Source organism: Lygodium microphyllum, chromosome 23 (genome assembly GCF_053477565.2).
Source record: "Lygodium microphyllum isolate KBCC chromosome 23, Lygodium_microphyllum_v1.1.10, whole genome shotgun sequence".
NCBI lineage: Eukaryota > Viridiplantae > Streptophyta > Polypodiopsida > Schizaeales > Lygodiaceae > Lygodium > Lygodium microphyllum.
This window is the reverse complement of record NC_141157.1, coordinates 9,058,114-9,077,878: the sequence shown is the minus strand read 5'-3', so window position 1 is coordinate 9,077,878 and position 19,765 is coordinate 9,058,114. Positions and strand designations below refer to the sequence as shown.

General features: G+C 43.6%; 1 protein-coding gene across 6 annotated transcripts in view; it reads right to left on the bottom strand.

Annotated features, from left to right (window-relative positions):
- LOC148015862 (OVARIAN TUMOR DOMAIN-containing deubiquitinating enzyme 12-like) overlaps positions 1 to 12,355 on the bottom strand; it is a 73,857-nt gene extending 61,502 nt beyond the window's left edge. For 2 of the 6 annotated variants that reach the window (XR_015688014.1, XM_087663585.1), the window contains exons 1-5: positions 12,156 to 12,342; positions 11,344 to 11,505; positions 10,848 to 11,216; positions 10,542 to 10,714; positions 10,276 to 10,349 (exon numbers count right to left, since the gene is read on the bottom strand). Coding sequence is in view for 5 of the 6 variants with exons in the window: in XM_087663585.1 (XP_087519711.1) it covers positions 10,276 to 10,349; positions 10,542 to 10,714; positions 10,848 to 11,118 (518 nt within the window). In the remaining variant the exon portion in view is untranslated. Of the gene's footprint in view, positions 1 to 10,275; positions 10,350 to 10,541; positions 10,715 to 10,847; positions 11,217 to 11,343; positions 11,506 to 11,983; positions 12,039 to 12,155 lie in introns of all 6 variants that reach the window. The other 4 variants (XM_087663586.1, XM_087663587.1, XM_087663589.1 and 1 more) reach the window with 4 other exon arrangements.
- Positions 12,356 to 19,765: the final 7,410 nt, after the last annotated feature.

Here is a 19,765-nt window from a genome sequence, read left to right as displayed (position 1 = left end):
ACTACCTTTGAAGCACATTGTAGCAAACAAAATTAGGTTTTCAACTCAAAGCTCAATGAGACTATAGATATAAACTTAGTACTGTATATAATAAACAGCAGGCTTTATTCCTGCAGAAAAGCAGGTATTGGATTATAATGACCCAGGAACCATGAAAGGTTTATCAGCCAAAGTGTGAAGAAAAACCATGCATAAGCTTGTACATGTCATGGGTTTTAGGGCCCTTTATTTGGCCTTTAATAGGGTGCCTTTAGGGGCAGCCGGGTAGCTCATTTTGGTCTGACCTATTATTCTCTAGGGTGGTGCTGGTACCCATGTGGTTTGTACTGATCATTCTTAGGCTTTGAGTCATGGATTCCATTGCCCAGTCATCATTCACTCTTTTAAGTTTTGTGTTCTTCCCTCACTATTCATTCACTCAGTGTTCATGCTGCATGGTTTCTCACCTCCATTTCTTTCCGCATCCTCACATCATATCAGATAGTTAGAATCTTCAATTCCAATAGTGTTGTTGCTGTCTTTGCACTGATTACAGGCCTCAAATTGCTGAGTTTAACTGCTGTTTGAGCTGCTGCACCTTACCTTTTCTCTCCCAGCTACTGTGGACAGCCTGTTTACTGAGCTGGACGACCTGTTTTCCTGCTCCAGATTTCTGGAAACCCTGCATTTTGGGCTGTCCTACTGTCATGAGGACTGCTGCTACTGTCGCCTACTGTTTTACATGGTAAGCCCTTCTCGACATTGTGCTTCGAGCTCAATCTTCCGCTGACTGTGGTAAACCTGCATTTTTTGTTGGTCTGATCTAATCACTCGTGTTTTGCATTTCCAGATTACGAGGGGTCTAGTGTGTTTGTCGTTGTGCTCCATCAGTACTCACATCACTGTTGTGTCAATCTGTGTTCTTTTGACTGTGATTGAACAATGTTTGAACTGATTGAACTACGTGTGAACTGTTGACTCATATGTTATTTAATGTTTCTCTCATGACTAATCTATCTAGTGGGCTAATAATTCTTTCATCATGGCTTAACCTTGTTCCTCTGAGGCACTCTTCAAGCTTGGAGTATGCTTGGGATATGGTTCTCTTTAGCTGCAAGTTCTTCACCTTCTACTTGGACCGTGTTCCCAGCATTGTGGATCCAATCTACATCTCAACTGCTTTGCGAGACTTTCTCAATGGATTGTGGTTTTCGGCATGCCTATTCATTGAAGTTCCTTAGTGAGCATTTTCTAGTGGCATTGGTCACAACATTTCTATGCTTCGCAATATGATGGTGTCTATTCATTGAAGTTCCTTAGTGACCATTCTCTAGTGGCATTGGTCACAACACTTCTATGCTTCGCAATATGATGGTGTTATGTTCTTTCAATGGTGGTCACACAAACAGATAAATAGTGGTGATAAGTGCAAAGGGTCAACCAAGTTTGTGTCAGAGTGCAGCGGTGCGGAAGCGTAGGACTGAGAGAGAGAGAACGCAGAGAGAGAAGGGAGAGAAAGAGACAGTGTACACTGAAGATCTGCTGTATAAAGAATGCTGAATACAAAGATATACACGGGCGCAGTGCGCTGGACTGCGTGTCTCCACCTCGACGATGCGACCTGCTGTCCACCTCGAAGTCTGCTGCAGTCTGCACTGTCTGCTGTCTGAAATCTGCGAACAAAGACAGAGATCTGCACGGCACCGGTCTGTAATCTGCGACAGAGAATGAATGCCAGACTGCTGAAAACGTCAGCAATAAATAGGCGAAAATCTGCCTAGGATGGGGCGCCAGAATAGGGCGCAGCCTGATAAAAATCAGCTGCAGGCAGTCGGACTGCCACGTGGCAGTCCGACTGCACAGTCCGACTGTGCAGCTGGACTGTGCAGCTGCTGCCTGCTGCTGCCTGCCTGAAAACAGGCTATGATCTCTGACACCCCCTCTCAGAGCCAAGACAGGGCAGAAGCCTGAGGAATCTGGAATGTTGCCGAAGTAGAGCCTGAGGAAGCGCCTTCGTAAACAAATCCGCAAGATTATCCTCCGTCTTGCAATACTCCACAGTGATGGTCTCATCCAAAAGCTTTTCTCGGATGAAGTGGTACTGGATCTCAATGTGCTTCGTCCGGGCATGAAAAACAGGATTCCTTGCCAAGGCAATGCAACTCTCATTGTCACATCGCAACAATGTAGGACGAGTCTGGGGGCACCCAAGCTCCTCCAACAGTCTCCGAAGCCACACAACCTCGCATGTGGTGGAAGACGCGGCCCGATACTCCGCCTCAGTAGACGAAAGGGCTACCGTGGGCTGCTTCTTGCTACTCCATGAAATAACACCTGCACCCAAAGTAAAGCAGTAACCTGTTGTAGACCGCCTGTGGTCCACGTCACCGGCCCAATCCGAGTCGCTCCAACCTGCAAGTACAAGATCTGACCCATCTGTCCCTGCGGGGTAATGAATCCCCAAATCAGACGTCCCCCTCAGATACCGAAGTATCCTCTGAGCAACCTGCCAATGCACCGTCTTAGGTTCACTCATGAACCCTGCCAAGAGCCCAATAGCAAAACATAGATCAACCCTGGTGTTGAGAAGCCAAATCAAAGACCCTATCAACTGTCGATAGCGGGAAGCATCCGCCAAAGGAGAAGCTGAGTGGGAAGTGGCCTTCCAGTTCGGATCCATAGGAGTAGAGAGGGCCCGACAATCTTCCATCTCAAAAGACACCAAGAGCTCCTGAACATATCTCTGTTGGGAGAGAAAGATCCCCTTCTGAGACTGAAAAATCTCATGTCCTAAAAAGAAATGGAGTAGCCCCAAATCCGTCATCTCGAACGTCCGATGTAAAGCTGACTTTGTCTCCTGGACCTGCTGTGCATCATCACCTGTGACAATCAAATCATCAACATATAATACAAACAGCACACAACCATCCTCGGAAGTGTGAACATACAGCTGCGGATCGGCCTTGGACCGCCGATATCCCAACTGAGTCTGGAGGAACGAATCAATCTTCTCGTTCCAAGCTCGCGGGGCCTGCTTGAGACCATACAGGGCCTTCTTCAACCTGTAGACTCTCCCATCTGAAGAACCAAAGCCAGGAGGCTGCTCAACGTAGATCTCCTCCTTCAAATCACCATTCAGGAAGGCCGACTTCACATCCAGCTGATAAACAGGCCATCTCCTATGGCCAGCCAAAGCAAGAACAGCTCTTATGGTTGCCATACGAGCTGTAGGGGCAAAGGTATCATGACAGTCAATCCCTGGGCGCTGGGCAAAACCCTTGGCAACAAGGCGAGCCTTGTGCTTATCCAAAGTACCATCACTGAGATATTTGGTCTTGAAGACCCACTTGACTCCAATCACCTTCTTCGTCGGGGGGCGTGGCACAAGTGACCAAGTGCCATTCCTCTCAATAGCCTCCAACTCAGCTTCCATAGCTTTCTTCCATGGGGCGGACTGTAAAGCCTCCTTCACGGAGGTGGGCTCTCGATCCTGCATAACTCGGGACATCAAACAATAATTGGAGCACACAAGCTCCGAAGAATGCGCCTGGTGCCTCCGTGACCGCCGCGGACCATCCTGCGGTCCCCACTCCTCAGGAACCCCCTCGATCCCTGAATCACGGATTGTGTCACAGGCCCAGCGAGGAGGAGGCCAAACCTCCCCTCGTCGTTCTCCATCAGTAGAAGACTCTGGAATGTCCACCGGTGGTAACTCCTCAGAAGGATCCGGTGGAACAGTAGACTCTGTGTCAGAAACAGAATCATAATCAAACGGCACAGGCTCCAATGGAACTGTAGAAGGAGCCAAACTCTCCCCTGGATCTCCAAGAACGGGATGCTCCTCACCCGTTGAAGAAGCCGGAACCTCCACAAACCACACATCACGGCTAGTATACACATCCCGCTTGACGGGATCATAGAGTCGGTAGCCTTGGGACTGGGAGCTGTAGCCAACAAATACCTGTTTGCGGGAAGCCGCTTCGAATTTGTCACGGTGAGCTTTGGGAATGTGAACATAGGCATCACACCCAAAGACCCGAAAGTAAGAAACATCTGGCTTCGTTCCAAAATACGCCTCAAATGGAGTCATCCCTTCCACGGCCGAAGTAGGAGATCGGTTAAGGATGTGGACTGCAGTAGCCACAGCCTCGGCCCACAGAACCTGGGGGGTCTGTCGGTGCTCCATCATGGTGCGCGCCATCTCGATCACACTGCGGTTCTTCCGTTCGAGAATACCATTTTCTTGTGGAGTATTCGTATTGGCAAACTCCTGGTGAATTCCTCTATCTGCATAAAACCGAGCAAATTCATTAGAGACAAATTCATCTCCCTTGTCGGATCGCAAGGTCTTCAACTTCCGGCCTGATCGGTTCTCCTCAAAGAGAAGCCAATCCTTGAAGTGCGAGAAAGCTTCTGATTTTAGTGCCAAAAAGTTGGCCCATGTCATCCTGCTATAGTCATCCACGATCAGCATGAAGTACGAGCTCCCACGCAGGGACTCATTCCTCATAGGGCCACATAGATCCGTAGATACTAACTCCATCGGTGAAGTAGACCGCCGCGAAGCGGTGTGGGGAATGGCATCCCGATGCTGCTTCCCCCTTATGCAGGAGACACATGGCTGCTGGCTCACCACTATATCCGGCAACCCTCGAACAAGCTGTCCCCGTGACGCCTTCCGAAGATAGTCATAGTTCAGGTGACCAAACCTAGCATGCCATAATTCAGACTGTGACTGTGAGGTAAGAAGAAGAGTAGAGAGGGCAGTGGAAGACTTCAGTTTGTAAGCGCCGTTCTCCTCATATCCAGATGATAGAACCTTCCTCGATTCACGATCAAGGACTCGCACTGTAGAACTGTCAAACTCCACCAGAAGACCAAGGGAGCAAATCTTATGGACTGAAAGGAGATGGTACCCCAATCCTGGTACATGCAAAACCTCTGAGGTATGGGTGCCACCTCGTCCATCCGGAATAAGCTGCATCTTACCCCGACCTGCAATAGAAACAGAAGAGGTGTCTCCAATGAGAACCTGCCCACGCGAAGGTCGCAGCTGGGCAACACCATCTGATGAAGGAGTCATGTGCCGTGAGGCACCACTATCAATAATCCACTCTCGAGATTGGGAAGCCGCCATCGCAGCATCAGAAGCATTCGGTGAAGCGTCCTCAATGACGACTAAGTGTAGAAATGCAGCTGATGAGGGTGCAGCCACCGCTCCAGAATCCTTGGTTTCCTTCTTCTTGGTGTCCTTCGAGTCTTTGTCAGGGCAATCCTTCTTCCAATGGCCAGTCTTTCCACAAATATGGCATGTGGAGTCTTTGTCCTTGTCCTTCTCCTTGTCCTTCTTGGACTTGTTATCCCCCTTCTTCTTCTTTTGGTCCTTCCCCTTCTTCTGAGAGGCTTGACCTGTCAACGCCTCCGTCTTGGAAGCATTCTGTCCCTTTAACTGTTCCTCTTGGTCCAAGACCATAGGAACCAACTCCTCCCACCGAAGAGTAGACTCTCGTCCCGAAGCAATAAGGGCAGAGTAAAATGTACCGAATCGTGGCGGCAACTGGGACAAAAGTGTAATCGCCATGTCTTCGGAGGAGATCGGCTTCCCCGCATTCTGAACCTGCATCTGTAGTTGCCTTAGCTTGTTAATGTGTTCCCTTAGCGAAGAAGACTTATTGACGGACAAGGTCCGCATCTGTACCTCCAAAGAAACCCTCTTCATCAGGGTCATCCGATTGTACATTTGATCAAGCTCCAGCCATATCTCACGAGCCACCGTCAAGTGCTCGATGTGAGCGATCACGGCTGTAGTGCATGATAGAAAGAGAAAGGATCGAATCCTGGCATTCAGTTTGTCCCAATGAGACTGGGCCCTGGCCAACTCCGCACGAGCATCGGAAGAGAGTTTGGACTCATCTCTTACCGAGGGCCGGTCAATATCTTCCTGTACCAACTCCGCCAAATCATAGGACTCCAGAATGGCCAACATCATAACGCGCCAAATGCGGTAGTTGTCGCCGTCGAGCTTCTGATCTGTAGGAAGAGCCGGTAGGACAGGCACCTTCCGGTCCATAATCGCCTGGAACTCCAAGTCCATCTCTGTAGACATCTTCACCTGCAATGCCTTCTCATACGCAAAAGCAGCCCCCTCTAACTGGGTAAACTCAGCCTGCTAAGGCTCTTCTGCGTCCCGAAGCTTCTTCACCCGCCGGAGGCGATGAAAAAGCAAAACCTGCACTTTTAGGTTGAAAACTCAAACTTTCTCCGCGTCAAACAGCAGTAAACAGCAGCAAATCCACCACCTGTACTCCTTTCCTGTGCGCCCACACTCGTTTCAGCCTTGTTCCAAGGCGCAGCCCTCCTGTCTGCCCTTAAACGCAAAAAACGCAAATTTGTGTCGCGATGGAAACTCCTCTTCAGGTTGATTCTGCGCTCAGTCAGCCCTCAAACACTGCTCTGATACCATGTCAGAGTGCAGCGGTGCGGAAGCGTAGGACTGAGAGAGAGAGAACGCAGAGAGAGAAGGGAGAGAAAGAGACAGTGTACACTGAAGATCTGCTGTATAAAGAATGCTGAATACAAAGATATACACGGGCGCAGTGCGCTGGACTGCGTGTCTCCACCTCGACGATGCGACCTGCTGTCCACCTCGAAGTCTGCTGCAGTCTGCACTGTCTGCTGTCTGAAATCTGCGAACAGAGACAGAGATCTGCACGGCACCGGTCTGTAATCTGCGACAGAGAATGAATGCCAGACTGCTGAAAACGTCAGCAATAAATAGGCGAAAATCTGCCTAGGATGGGGCGCCAGAATAGGGCGCAGCCTGATAAAAATCAGCTGCAGGCAGTCGGACTGCCACGTGGCAGTCCGACTGCACAGTCCGACTGTGCAGCTGGACTGTGCAGCTGCTGCCTGCTGCTGCCTGCCTGAAAACAGGCTATGATCTCTGACAGTTTGTTAGTGGCATGGCTCACTCTATTCAGTTGATGAACAAATGGCTGACATATCGAGCTTTAACTCCCGAGTCTTTGGTCCATCTTGAATGGTGATGCCTTTTCAATTTTTTCTATCATGAAGGTCCCCATGGCAAAGAGGGAGGCCGTCTCCTATGGCATTTCTCATTGTCTAGGCTAGACTAGTGCTTGGATTGCTTGAGGATACCACAAATAATGGACATTTCCAATCTTCTTGACAATGACACTTATTCTCCTTCAATGCATGCCTTGGCACGAAGCTAGAATACTCCTATTCTATAGTCGCAGAATGGTGCTCCTCATGTATGCCTAGGCCAAAGAGGGATTGTGGAAGTGGAGGTTGGGTATGCTTATGCTTACTATACTTCTATATGATGTAGTGGACCTTGAGGAGGCTTTCTATATACATCACTTAGTCTCACAACTAACAAATCTTGAAGATCGCATATATTTCAAGTCCATGATGGGAGGCTTTAACACTAAGTGACATAGTGCTCCTAGTCTATTCCAATGTCAAGGGATCCCTTTAACCAGCTAGCATAGAAGCATAATCCATGGTCATGAATCATGATGTGCTTCTACAAGGCTATTTGTGGCAAGCAATTGTTATGTTGTTTCCACTTTCTGTTATCAAGGTGGTTTGAGTATTATCGACATCAACTCAAGTGCTTGCTATGAGGTGCATTTGAAACTAAACTAACATGAATGTTGGAGTATCCTGGGTGCCTTCTTTATCATTGTTGTAAATTATATGATATTACAAGTCTTTGGCAAACCCATAATGCAATATCAAACATGGTGATGGTCCCTAAGGGCTTATATAATCCGTCACTTATGTTTTATTGCATTGATCACCCGTCATCTAAGAGAGGGTATAAGCAATATACATTTCATGGTTTTTAGAGTACTTTATTTGTCCTTTCGTATGGCCCTTTATGGGCAGCTAGATGGCTCATTTTGGCACAATTTATTATGTAGGGTGACACCCAAAGGCCTATATATTCACACTCCTTCACTTAAGTATCAAATTAAATCACTTGGGGGGAGAGAGAGAGGCTAGAACCATTATTGGTCATCACATATACTAGCATGTGCCTTCTACTAGTCATTATAATAAGTGCAGAGAAACAAGTTGAAGCCTCCCACCAGCCTAGATCTGCATTTCAGGTCCATCAACCACGCCTCCTTCCCCTCGACCTCCACCACTTCCTCCTATGCCAACCCTACTCCTCTACCAAAGGTCACATTGTTGTGACTAACTACCATTGCATACTCCTTTTGCACCATCCAATATCAATATCATGTAAAAGCTCTTTTCGAGCACCTTTCAAAAATAGTGCTACATTCCTCATATAAGCTTTCTATGCAAAGATATGTGTGTTCTAAACTTTTAGCCTACATATGTACCATGTACAAACTTTAGATGGTCATGCCATCTTGTTGATTGTAATTGTCTATTCTAGCAAATCTAGCCCACACTTCAAGGCATTAATCCATTTGTGTGCAAGTCAAACCTTGATGTGCTGGAGTTCCAGTTCACAAGCACCATATCAAGTCATACAAGTGAAAGTGTGCACTGCCTTTCTCTATGTGGGTCCACCATAACCTATGCTCACTCATCAGTGACTAGCTCTAATGCAATTTCTGATCACATTACCAAAATAGTACTAGAGTCCTCATATGAGGTTTCTATACTAAGATACGTACATTTTAAACTTTCAGTCTAAATATGCATCATATACCAACTTTCCATGACCGTCTCATCTTGATGGAGAGAGAGAGAGAGAGAGAGAGAGAGAGAGAATTGACAAGTTGCTTGAGCCCGTGCGTGCCGGTTGGGTCAAGTACAAGTGCTCCATCCTATCCAATGGATGGAGTGGCCATAAGGAAAGGGGGATTATCAACATCCTCATCTCTAACTCACTTGATATGTACTTCCTACGAGTGGTGTATGCAAGCACAAGGAGAAGATGCCCTTCAATAAAACCATGACTTTGCCTTACACATGAATTTACTGATGACAAATCCATATAATATCCATCAATGAAACTGTAAAAGTGGGAGTGTAAGACACCATAATACTCATTTATGCACACCAATAATGAAGTAACAATCAATACATCAAAACATTTCTAATGTCTGCTATCCAACATAAGGCAAGTAATGTGTCTTTTCCATACTTATTGAGCATATATCGCTGCAATTTGTATCAATGATTCTCCCTAAAAATGAAATTAGTTACCCAATCCTAATGAATGTATGCATACATTTGAACATGGTATTGTCTCACTGGATCTAATTTGATCATCCATGTTAGGGATTATGCATTAAATGGCCCCGAAGTTGGACATTGTACTTTGAAAGGTAGAACCATCATTTGAGGTACATTGAAAGCAATACTGTAATGATAGGAAAATTAAGAGTATGAAAACATTATAGTTAACATCACTCATTTTTCATGAAATGCACAACTTTAAAATTCATTTTTTACCATTGACCATTCTAAATTTCTCATCAACAAAAACCTTTCAAATGTACACATGGTGTGCCATGATATACTTATTACTCGATATTTGGAATGCCATATTTGACAAGTTAGTTATGGTTGCGATCACAATCATTGTGACACATGTGGATGCAACAAAAACAAGGTATATTTAATAGCAACTAGATTATCCATGTCTAATTCAATAATATGTTTTGGGCTACATTCCTTCGATTGAAGTTGGATGAGAGCTTGACAAATGGCCATGATGGGTTTTTCTTCACTTGCATGTAGATGTTGGATATGTCTTTACTAGATGGGGAACACACATTTGTAAAAGTTCCTAATGATAAAAGGAGCCAAGGACCTTAGGTTTAATTATGGCTACACCTAAAGGTACAAAACCCCTAGTCTAACACTACAAGCCATTTCCCTACCCCCCCCCCAAAAAAAAAGTGTTATTGAATGTGTTTGAAGCACGTTGTTCGTACTCAATAATCTAATCTTATTACAATTGATGTTTTTTAGGCAATGCACTATACCCTTTTAAGTCCTAAAATTCCAATTCGATTGTTGCAATGTAAAAAAAATTCATAAGTTGCTAACTATGGGCTATGAGCATGGGCTAACTTATATACTTATTTATAATTTTCACCATGTAACTACATCCTCTCTTTGGATAGAGCTCATTTCAACATTCTTTATAAGAAAGTGTAAAAAGATGAAGAACAAAGTCACATCAGCCACTCCTCATCAGCAAGCCAATACAAGTTAAAGAGCAGTGCAATCAAAGGAAGAATGAGAATAAGACTGGTGGGGATTGTATGAGAAGCTCTCAACCTGTCAATCAGCCGCTTGTGAGCATCAGATGCATCATCAATAGTTGGTATTTCTCCGTTGATCTTGGGTACATGCTGCAAGAAGGTGGTTTATAAGTCTCTCTAACACTTGACAATATATTCACTCACCAATTTCCCCAGCAATCTAGATAACCCACGTACAGATAATACAAGATGTTGCTTATATAAAAAAGTTCAGTCCAAGTTTTTCCAACACATTAAAAACTCAAATGAAAAAGAATAATGATTCTGAAGACTGAAACTTACAGGGATAGAATCCATGTGAGTCAAGCGTTTCCCAACTTCTCCATCATAAGCTGCAAAATCTTCTGACATTTCAGGAGCAGTACCATCATCGCTTTCTGGTCCAGATTCATAATCATTGTTGGAACTTGAGTCGCAATTAGTACTTCGAGTTGCTTCTTCCATAGGCCAATTATCTGAAGTCAAGAGTGCACGTACATAAGAATCTTGAATGCTCTGTAGCGGGCAAGTATGTCACACTTTGAGTCACTTAGACATCCTCCTCTAGAGCATATAAAATTGTTCAACAAAGTAGACTAGAGATAATACCAGAGTGAGTTGTCCACTGATACCAGTCAGGCAGCTGCTCAGATCCTTCTGCAGCTTCTTTCAAAGACTCTTCTTGAAGAGCATGGGCTATTACTTCATCGTCTTCAACTGTACTGTAGTCTTGAACCGAGAATGATTCTCCGGGCTGAAAAAACTCAGTTCGAGCATGATCACTAGTTTGAACGCTGGTCCTGCCAACAGCTGTACTTGAATAGCCCTCTAGCAAGTCATGCAGACCCCATCTCACAAGAATTGGATCATCTGTTACCATCTTTGCAAATCTGTGATATACTCGACCTTCTAGAGCTCCTTCTAGAGCTCCCACAGCTCCACCTTATGGATCCTTACAGTTGTTGCTAAATACTTCACCTTCACAAAACAAGAAATACAAATGGAATAGGCTATAACTATCAGTATCATAAAACCTACAGTTTACAACCAGCAAAAACAACCATGGACCAAAATGTGATCGAAGTGATTCCTTAATTCGAAGCACCTATGCTGACGTTCCTCTTAGCTTTCCCGGTAGACTTCCAAGGGATACATTCCTCGTCCCAAATGGCTATGTATCACAGAGTCCACAATATTTTTTGTCCTAAGCCCTTACAGCCATCTGCCAAACACCTGGAAGTGTCTGTGAAAGGGAACCCTTGCAGATCTGATTTGAAGAAAAGGAGACAGCCTTAGCAAAGGCAAGTCCAAAGCAAAAGTTGTCGAAGAACATCTAAAAATTAACAAATGATATTCTTGCACTTAGCAAAGTGCTCCCAACTGGGACTCTCAACCTCTCCAAAGAAAAACTCTTAGTTTCAAAGCCAGCTTCCCCCCCCCCCAAAATCATTTTAAGGTTTAATCCCCACATTTTGGCTGCCTTATCCATATTCCAAAATTCCCTATTCGACCTCTAGTGAAGAAACCCCAGCCTCGTTTGCGATAAGAATCCAATCCTGCTGATACACACTCTAGAAGAAAACCCAGCCTCATTTACAATAACAATCGAACATTAACAACAAACTTCTATTACTTATAACAAATACAAAGTACAGGCACGCTTTTTGACTGCGTCATAAGGCCGATTCCCCAAAACATTCAAGCATCAGAAATTGTATGAGATATATGGATTGGAAAACGTCAACCCGAAAAGCTACCGCATTCTCTGTGCGTTTTAACCCATCTTCGACCAACAAAATTCTGTCTCCACTGAAAAACAGGAGACTTATCGGTTGATTACAAAACGGGCACATCTATCAGGAAGCAGACTTCAGACAAAAGAAAAACAAAATCAACTACATGTATGCAGACGCAGACCTGTTAGATGAAGAACGACGGTCGAACACGGTTATGAGGTGGTGAAAGGTTGCGACGACGAACGAGCTGAAAGCGCGCATGAAGCTACGAGAACCAGAGAGAGAAGGAAAGGGGGCAAGGGGGGGTACAAAAGATGGAAGGGGCGAAAAGTTCATTGAAAACGCAAGGCCGACCGATCCTTTGCTTGTTTGCCGAAAGCAATGACGTGGCCGATTAACGGGGCACCGCAAACACGCAAGAGAGGAAACATTTTCCGCCTTGTCCGCATTAGGTAGGCCGGATTTTACATAATCACATTCATCCGCAAGAGAGCCTTTCCTGGATAATAATATCGAGTAATTAATAGGCGGGCCGCGGCATGGATGCTTGGTGTCTGTAAGGCATATGCCTATACAATAGTCCGGTAATGAGAAGGTGGTCCAGCTCTCAAAAAATTTACCCGGTATTAATTTCAGTTAAGAGGTTCACTTAGCCTTGAAATATGTGGACATTTTGCTTTTCGAGAGAGAAGAATTTATTTTAAAAATTTAAAGAAAATACACACACACTCTCTCTCTCTCTCTCCAAAAAAAGGGCAATGCTCTTGCACACTGGTGCATCCTTGTTCAAATCCAAAATCTTGCAAATTCATATCCCTTCACAAGTTGGGTGATGTGAGTAAGTTGGTTAGTATTTTGTTCAGGATACTTTTGCTTGTGGTTCAATCCCTTTCACATCATATCCCCACCCTTGAGATCTCATCCATCATATGAATGTGATTCCATGGCCTTTGGCTACTACTAAATAGGCCTCTCATCAGGATGGGCATTCACGCTATAGTTTGGTATATGGACATTTGCATTACGCTATGGTTTGGTATATGGACATCTGCACAATTTTCCACCTCATCTTAAATGTGACTTTTAAAGAGGATCGATGGCATAGGGTTGAGGAGGAAAAAAGGTGGGCATATGGGATGTGCACTTGGCAATATGTTGGGATTTATGCAAATTGTAAAGGATAGCAAGGGATATGAAATGACAAGTAGACCCAACAACTAGGGGTGGGTTGACATGGCATTAATGTACCACTCTATATGATACATTTGCCATGCATATAAGCTGTTCGAATCAAATTATTATGGCATAGTCACATACAATTTTGGCTTTGGCATGGTTGCACCCCACCACATGTAATCAGGGTGGGTACACATCCTTGATGTTGCAATTAGGGATGGCACAAGGGTGGAGAAAAGGAGGGACATGTTATTTTTTGCACATGCTTGCTTGCTATTGCCACCCTCATTGATATTCACGTAAGGTAGAGGGCGCTTACCCTTCATTGCCACCCTAACTAATGTGCATTCCATTGGGCATTTACAGCAAAGTGCTATCTCTATCACCATTTCTATCGAGGTTCAACTTAGCATGTATGTTGGTCTCTCCCGCCTAAGCCCATGAAGCTCATATGGCCTAGTGAGGAACACATTTGAGGTGACCATTGTGAAGGATACAAGTTAAGAAGTGTGCATTGCAAGGGAGAGGGAAGCACCTCCTCCATGGCCAAATCACCATCAACAATGAGGAAGGTGTGAAGCAACTAGAGATTAGGAAGTGTAGGTCTACAAGGAAGCACAAGGTGTGTCAAATATTCGTTTCATAATGATGAAAACCACAAAGGTTGGCAACAAGAGAAGAAGCATGGGCCTAAGGTTCATGTTTATGTTTCCTTGTGGGGGCCTGTATTTTCAATGTCGTGGTGGTTTATTGGGCTTGCTAGGTGCATAGGGGGAATGATTGTAAGGTGGGCAAGGCCATCTAATAACAAAGAAGCATAGGGCCAAGATGATGGGGATTTGCAAAGTAGCCCAAGAAACTCAAGATGTGTATGTAGGGTTGGGTTTCAAGTGCTTTTAGAACAACCCTAGCATACTTTGTTGATCTACTTGTGCAAGAGCAGGGGGAGAGACATCTTCTTCATCCTCATGTCTCACTCTTGAAATCATATGAGCCATTGGATTGTGTTTTCCTACTATATGTTGAAACTCTAGATTCAAGGACTTAATGTAGACAATCCATTGAAGCATAGTAATGTCAAAAGTGAATAGCAAGTAATCATACCAAGAAGGAGTAAGCAATCTATCTCTACAATAATTGAAGCTCCAATATAATACTATTTATCACACTTTAAAGCTATAACCGCTCCCCACAACTCTCTTTTGATCTGTACATACCTTCTTTGTTGTTCGTTCAACACTTTAGCCCCAAACCTTGTAGCATACAATGGTAATAATGATGGTCCTTCCACCAGTATACTTAACCTTTCTCAACATAGGTGCTATTTGCAGTGACCTTTTTTGCTTTCTTATTGCCTTTGTGCGCATTTTATCCCGCTAAAATTTGTGTCATTCTCAACACTTAATAAAGGGCATTTGTAATATGTGCAAAATGTGGAATTCATATGAGATAAAATACATAAGCTCCCAAAAGCCTCGATACTTCTAAAATTGAAGTGCAAGTCTCATCCATTCTCTCAATAGCATCCACCTTAGCTTCACCTCTTCCAATCTAGTCAAGATCCTTTCACAATAGGGGTGTATATACAAGCTTGGGCTTACACTATAAGATACAGGCAACATACCGATATTCAAAGCAATGCAAATGTTCGTACAAAAATTGCCCATGTCATCGCTAAAAGTGTCGATATAGGCGTCTCTACGTCGCAGATAGTGTTGCTGCTAACTACGTTGCAAATAGCAACACATGCAGTAAATTAGTGATGCAAATAGTAACGGTTACAAAGGAAAAAAATTTGGTGGCAGGGCAATGTGTTGCCCTACTATCCATAGCACCATGTGCTATATAATATTTTCCAAAGCAATTACATATTAGATTCACAATCGTCATCAAGACAGGCACAAAAACTACTTAAAATCACGAGACTAATAACTCATAAAATAAGTACAAGACTTGTGCTGACAACTCATGAAATTACATGGAACCATGGAGAGGGGAGAATCAAAACAAACATGAAAATCTATTTGAAAAGATTACAAAGTGAGATTTTATGCAAAGGATGATAAGTATATCTAAGGAATGCTACATAGAAGAGGCCTACATAGATCACAAGACCAAAAAATAATATATGCACTCTATGAATTCAAGCGTGTGCAATAGACCCACGCCATCTGAAAGCTCATCCCAATGCAAAGGAGCGTCGAACGAACTCTACAAAATGAACAACCAAACATTAGTCCACTATACATAATGCATCATTAACAAAACTAGTGACTGCAAACAAGAAAGAGGATTGACTTATTAGGCTACTGTACCCATACAATTTATCGATAAGTGCAGTAAGACCGTGTCTCTTTGCATATCGAGTCTCCAAACTTGTGGGAACACAGTTTATGATGGAGTGCTGCAAAGAAAATAAAATAGCATTGTTAGAAACAAGATTGTTAGTACAAGTGATATTCTAAATAAGAAAACAAGAATAAATAAAAGAAAACTTACAAAATCCTCCAAATAAGTAATGTTGCTGCCACTCCTCAGATGATGCATGACCCTTGCCTCCAATATAGTGTCCTCGTTGCCTCTCACTGTTGTTGCCATCGTCTTGAAGAATCAATAGCCTCCTCTCTGAGTCTCCACCAATCGTCTATATCTGGCCACTCGGGCTTTGAGACACCACTCTTAATTGCCTTATATGCATCTAATCATCTATGTGACATGTATGCACGCATACACTCCATCATCCACCCAATGGAAAACCTCTCCACCACCATAGGTACTAGAAACTCCTCATGCAAAGATGCCACTACATAGTCTTTGCTCCCCTCAAGTATATTCTTCCAATGGTCCAGAATGTTGTGCCTAAATACTTGTTGACATAACTTTCTCATGCGAGACATCACCCTTCTCCCCTCATCATTCATGATTATAGCACCTATCTTATCATCTATGTGGTATCTGTACCCTACTAGGGTATGTTTAAGGTGTGTTCTCTCCCACATATAACCACGCTTCAGTCATCTATATGTTTGGCATACTTGCAGGGGTAGTATCTCTCAGAGTAGTACCCATAGGGGTGCCACTTGTGAATGGCTGTTGAGCGAAACCCGAAGTCATGGGAGTAGATGTCCCTACAGGTGTGATAAATCTTGGAGGTGATAAGTATCCAGTAGATCGACAAGACGGAGACACTAAATTAGTGCCTTCACAACACCCACCTAAGCCACCCTCTCTAGAACCGGTATAAGAGTGAGGAGTAGCAACCCTCTCTAGAACCGACTGCAGGTTCACAACATCCACATCTCCGTGGCACCCCCATAACCACTCCCTCTATCTAGGGCCAATCTAGAGCATCGACCTCATCTATTGGAAATCGAAGCACCGAGGTGTGCTGAAGTAGACTTCATAGAACGGCCTGATGATGTCCGTGATAGGTCTACCATATCTCTAAATCGGGCCATTTGATCCAGAGACATACGTGTGAATATTTTTTGCAACTTCTCATCGATTATCCCTTGACTCATCCTGCTCTCTAAGTATCGTCAAAGGTAATGTGCACACATACTGAAAATGATATTAGCATAATCAATATAAGGATTTAGATAAAGCACAATAATATAACTCTTAAAAAAAGGATTCTAATTAAAGCACATATTCTAAAGTACCCTTAAAATCAAATCATCAACAAATTGAGTAAGCATGCAAATAAGACATGGCCTATAGCTCCATGTTAATCTCCTGGCACATCTCTCGATATATACTGGAAGGTCATTGAGGTTGTTGGGGATTTGGATAGAAGATTACATGTTCAATATCACATATAAGAGTGAACTAACATTTGTAACTATTTCGTGTCATGGAAAATTTAAAAAATAGGTAATGTATGTGTTCACAATGATGCGATAGGACAAACGTATCACATAGATCCATCCATCTTTTCTCGAAATCTATTTCCAAAAATCATGACAAACCTTGTTGAATGGTTACCCCAACTCCTTTCAATACCACTTTAAACCATTGTACATCGAATATGATCGTGGAGAAGCTACAGTAATCCACTAAGATAATACTTGTAAGTTTTCAAAATACTCCATCTCATCTACTATTGTATTTAGATCTGTGGCATGCCATCGACTCTCTTGCTCAAACTTTGCCATGATATCACAATCTATTATGGAGCGCATTTTGTCGATGCACTCAACACAAAAATGTCACCCATGTGACATGTGACCAGTGGCGTTGTAGATTTTGTATTGTACACTGAAACTGTAAGAGAGGGGGATTTAATAATGGGGAAATACTAGCTACATTGGCTGGTATATAAGGCGTTAGGGACTTGATTTTTCGCCATCAGATAATAATACAAGTCTCCTTTCATCTTCACCTCTCTCTCCAAGCTTTCATGGCTTCTTTCTCTTTCCTTTTCTAGTCTTTCTCTCTCCTCATCACTCTCTTTCTCTCTCTTCCTGTAGTCTTTCTATCTCTTTTGCACTGTCTCTCTCTCCTCTTCTCTCTCTCTCTCTCTCTCTCTCTCTCTCTCTCTCTCTCTCTCTCTCTCTCTCTCTCTCTCTCTCTCCCCCCTATCCTCTTATTGACAAGTAGTATCAGATCTCTAGTTCTAATCCATTTAGTTACCTTATATGCTCAGTTACCATCATTTTCAATTAAAAATCCAAGAGGCTTCAGGTACATAGGGACATATACTAAAATGGAGGAGCAGTGAAGGACCAGGAGGACAGCAGTCAGGAGCATTAATGGAGTCCTTGGACCAAGTTTAGAGGCTGGAAGATCGGATTTTGTAGCTCGTGGGTCATTTTGGGCCAAATTTGAAGGTAAATTTCTAAAGACAATGGTCACAGGAGTTAGGAAAGAGTTTAGTCTTGGTTACTTTTCACATGGAGTCTTCTCTCTCCTCATTCCCATGCTCCTGCCAAGCTTCCATGGAGGAGAAAACACCATAGATCTTCTCTACTCCACCTCCAATGATCTTCATGACTTTTCTAGAGCTTCCCAGGGCTTCTAACCTTCATCTCAAGCTGTCTATCGAATGGTTTGACCCTCCCTCTGTCCCCAAGCAACCGCCCATGATTTGTGGCGCAAATTTTGGGCTACAATCTAAGCAAATAATCATCATCTTGAGCTTCTTCTCCATCTTGGATCTCTTCTCCAGCTTCCAGCAGGTGGTTTTGACATGGATGAAGCCTTCTTCTCACATTTCTTGAGCTCTCTTAATCCCTAAAACCCTAACAAGTGCAAGCCATGGACAGCCATGAAATTTTGCTCAAAGCTCACTGAATCTTGAGGGCTTTTGCCTCTTTTCGGCCCAGGAGCTTATGCCTACAAGAATCTTTCAAGAAGCAAGCATCAAGAAGCCCGTATTTGAAGATGGAAGTAAGAATGGAGGCTTGACATTTGGGGCAGCCATAGCCATAGACCAAGAACCTTGAACTTCTTCAAGTTCCCTTCAAGATTGGATCACGTGGCTTAAAGATTGGAGTCTTTGCCATCAATGGAGCTTGCCTACCAATTTGGAAGAGGTTTGGAGCACGTGAAGGCATTATGGGGTTAAATTTTGGGAGATTCTTCTTCTACGACCTTCAAAGCATGCATGGAGCTACTGAAGCTCAACCCCTCCTTCTCCCATTGAAGAATCAAGCTTGAAGACTCAATTCTTGGCTGAAGCTTTGTCATCAAGCTAATTGGAGCATTGGAGAGCAACCTTGGGACATTGGCCATTGATTCTCAGCCCTTCTTCACTAATCAAAGAGGTAATTGACTCTTGAACTCTCTTTTATTTCCATCCTATTGTTGAGCCAAAAAGCCTATTGTTGGGAGAGATTCAAGTAGTCAATCATGCATTTTATTGAAGGTTTCAATGCTTACATGCTGCCAATTTAATCTCACTCCTCTCTTAGGCTTTTTGGCATTGAAAATGGTCAATTCTATGCTGAAAGTTTTCACTAACTACTGTTTAGTGATTGCCTCACCCTAATCTTTTGACTTGTGATGATTGTTTGAGTATTAACTAATCTCTGAAATCCATTGTAAATGAGATGAGATAGCAGTGAGTCACTGCTCGATAAGCCCTTCCCCTATTCCCAATTTAAGTCCATGCAGTTCATGAAAAGAATTACTTTCAAGCTCCCATGCATAGCATGCTGATTGTTTAATTAAACCAAATATATGCCATGTATACATTCTAGGTGAGTCGGAAGCAAAAGAGGGAACCTTGAAGCCCCCTTTTGATTATGACCCTAAAGGGGTGCACAACCCGGCCCGGGGGGCACTTTGCCCACCTCTCGGCGATTCGAAGCCCGAACTTGTTTGTAGGTGCAGAGATATTTTGGGGACAATGAGAATTGGCATGTCATGATGATGCCATTGATGTCTATGACATATTGATGTAGCACTGATGTGTTTGCAATGATGTATGACTAAGAATCAATGCTAAAATGTATCTTTAGGTACAGATGCAATCATGTATGCAGCTATGACAATGAATGCAACAAACAGTGCATGTATGATGCTTATATGTGAGTTATGGAGAGCCTTCATACAGGCAAGAGGAGCCCATGAACAATGCAATGAGGGGTAATTTCCATCCATCGCAAGGGCCCA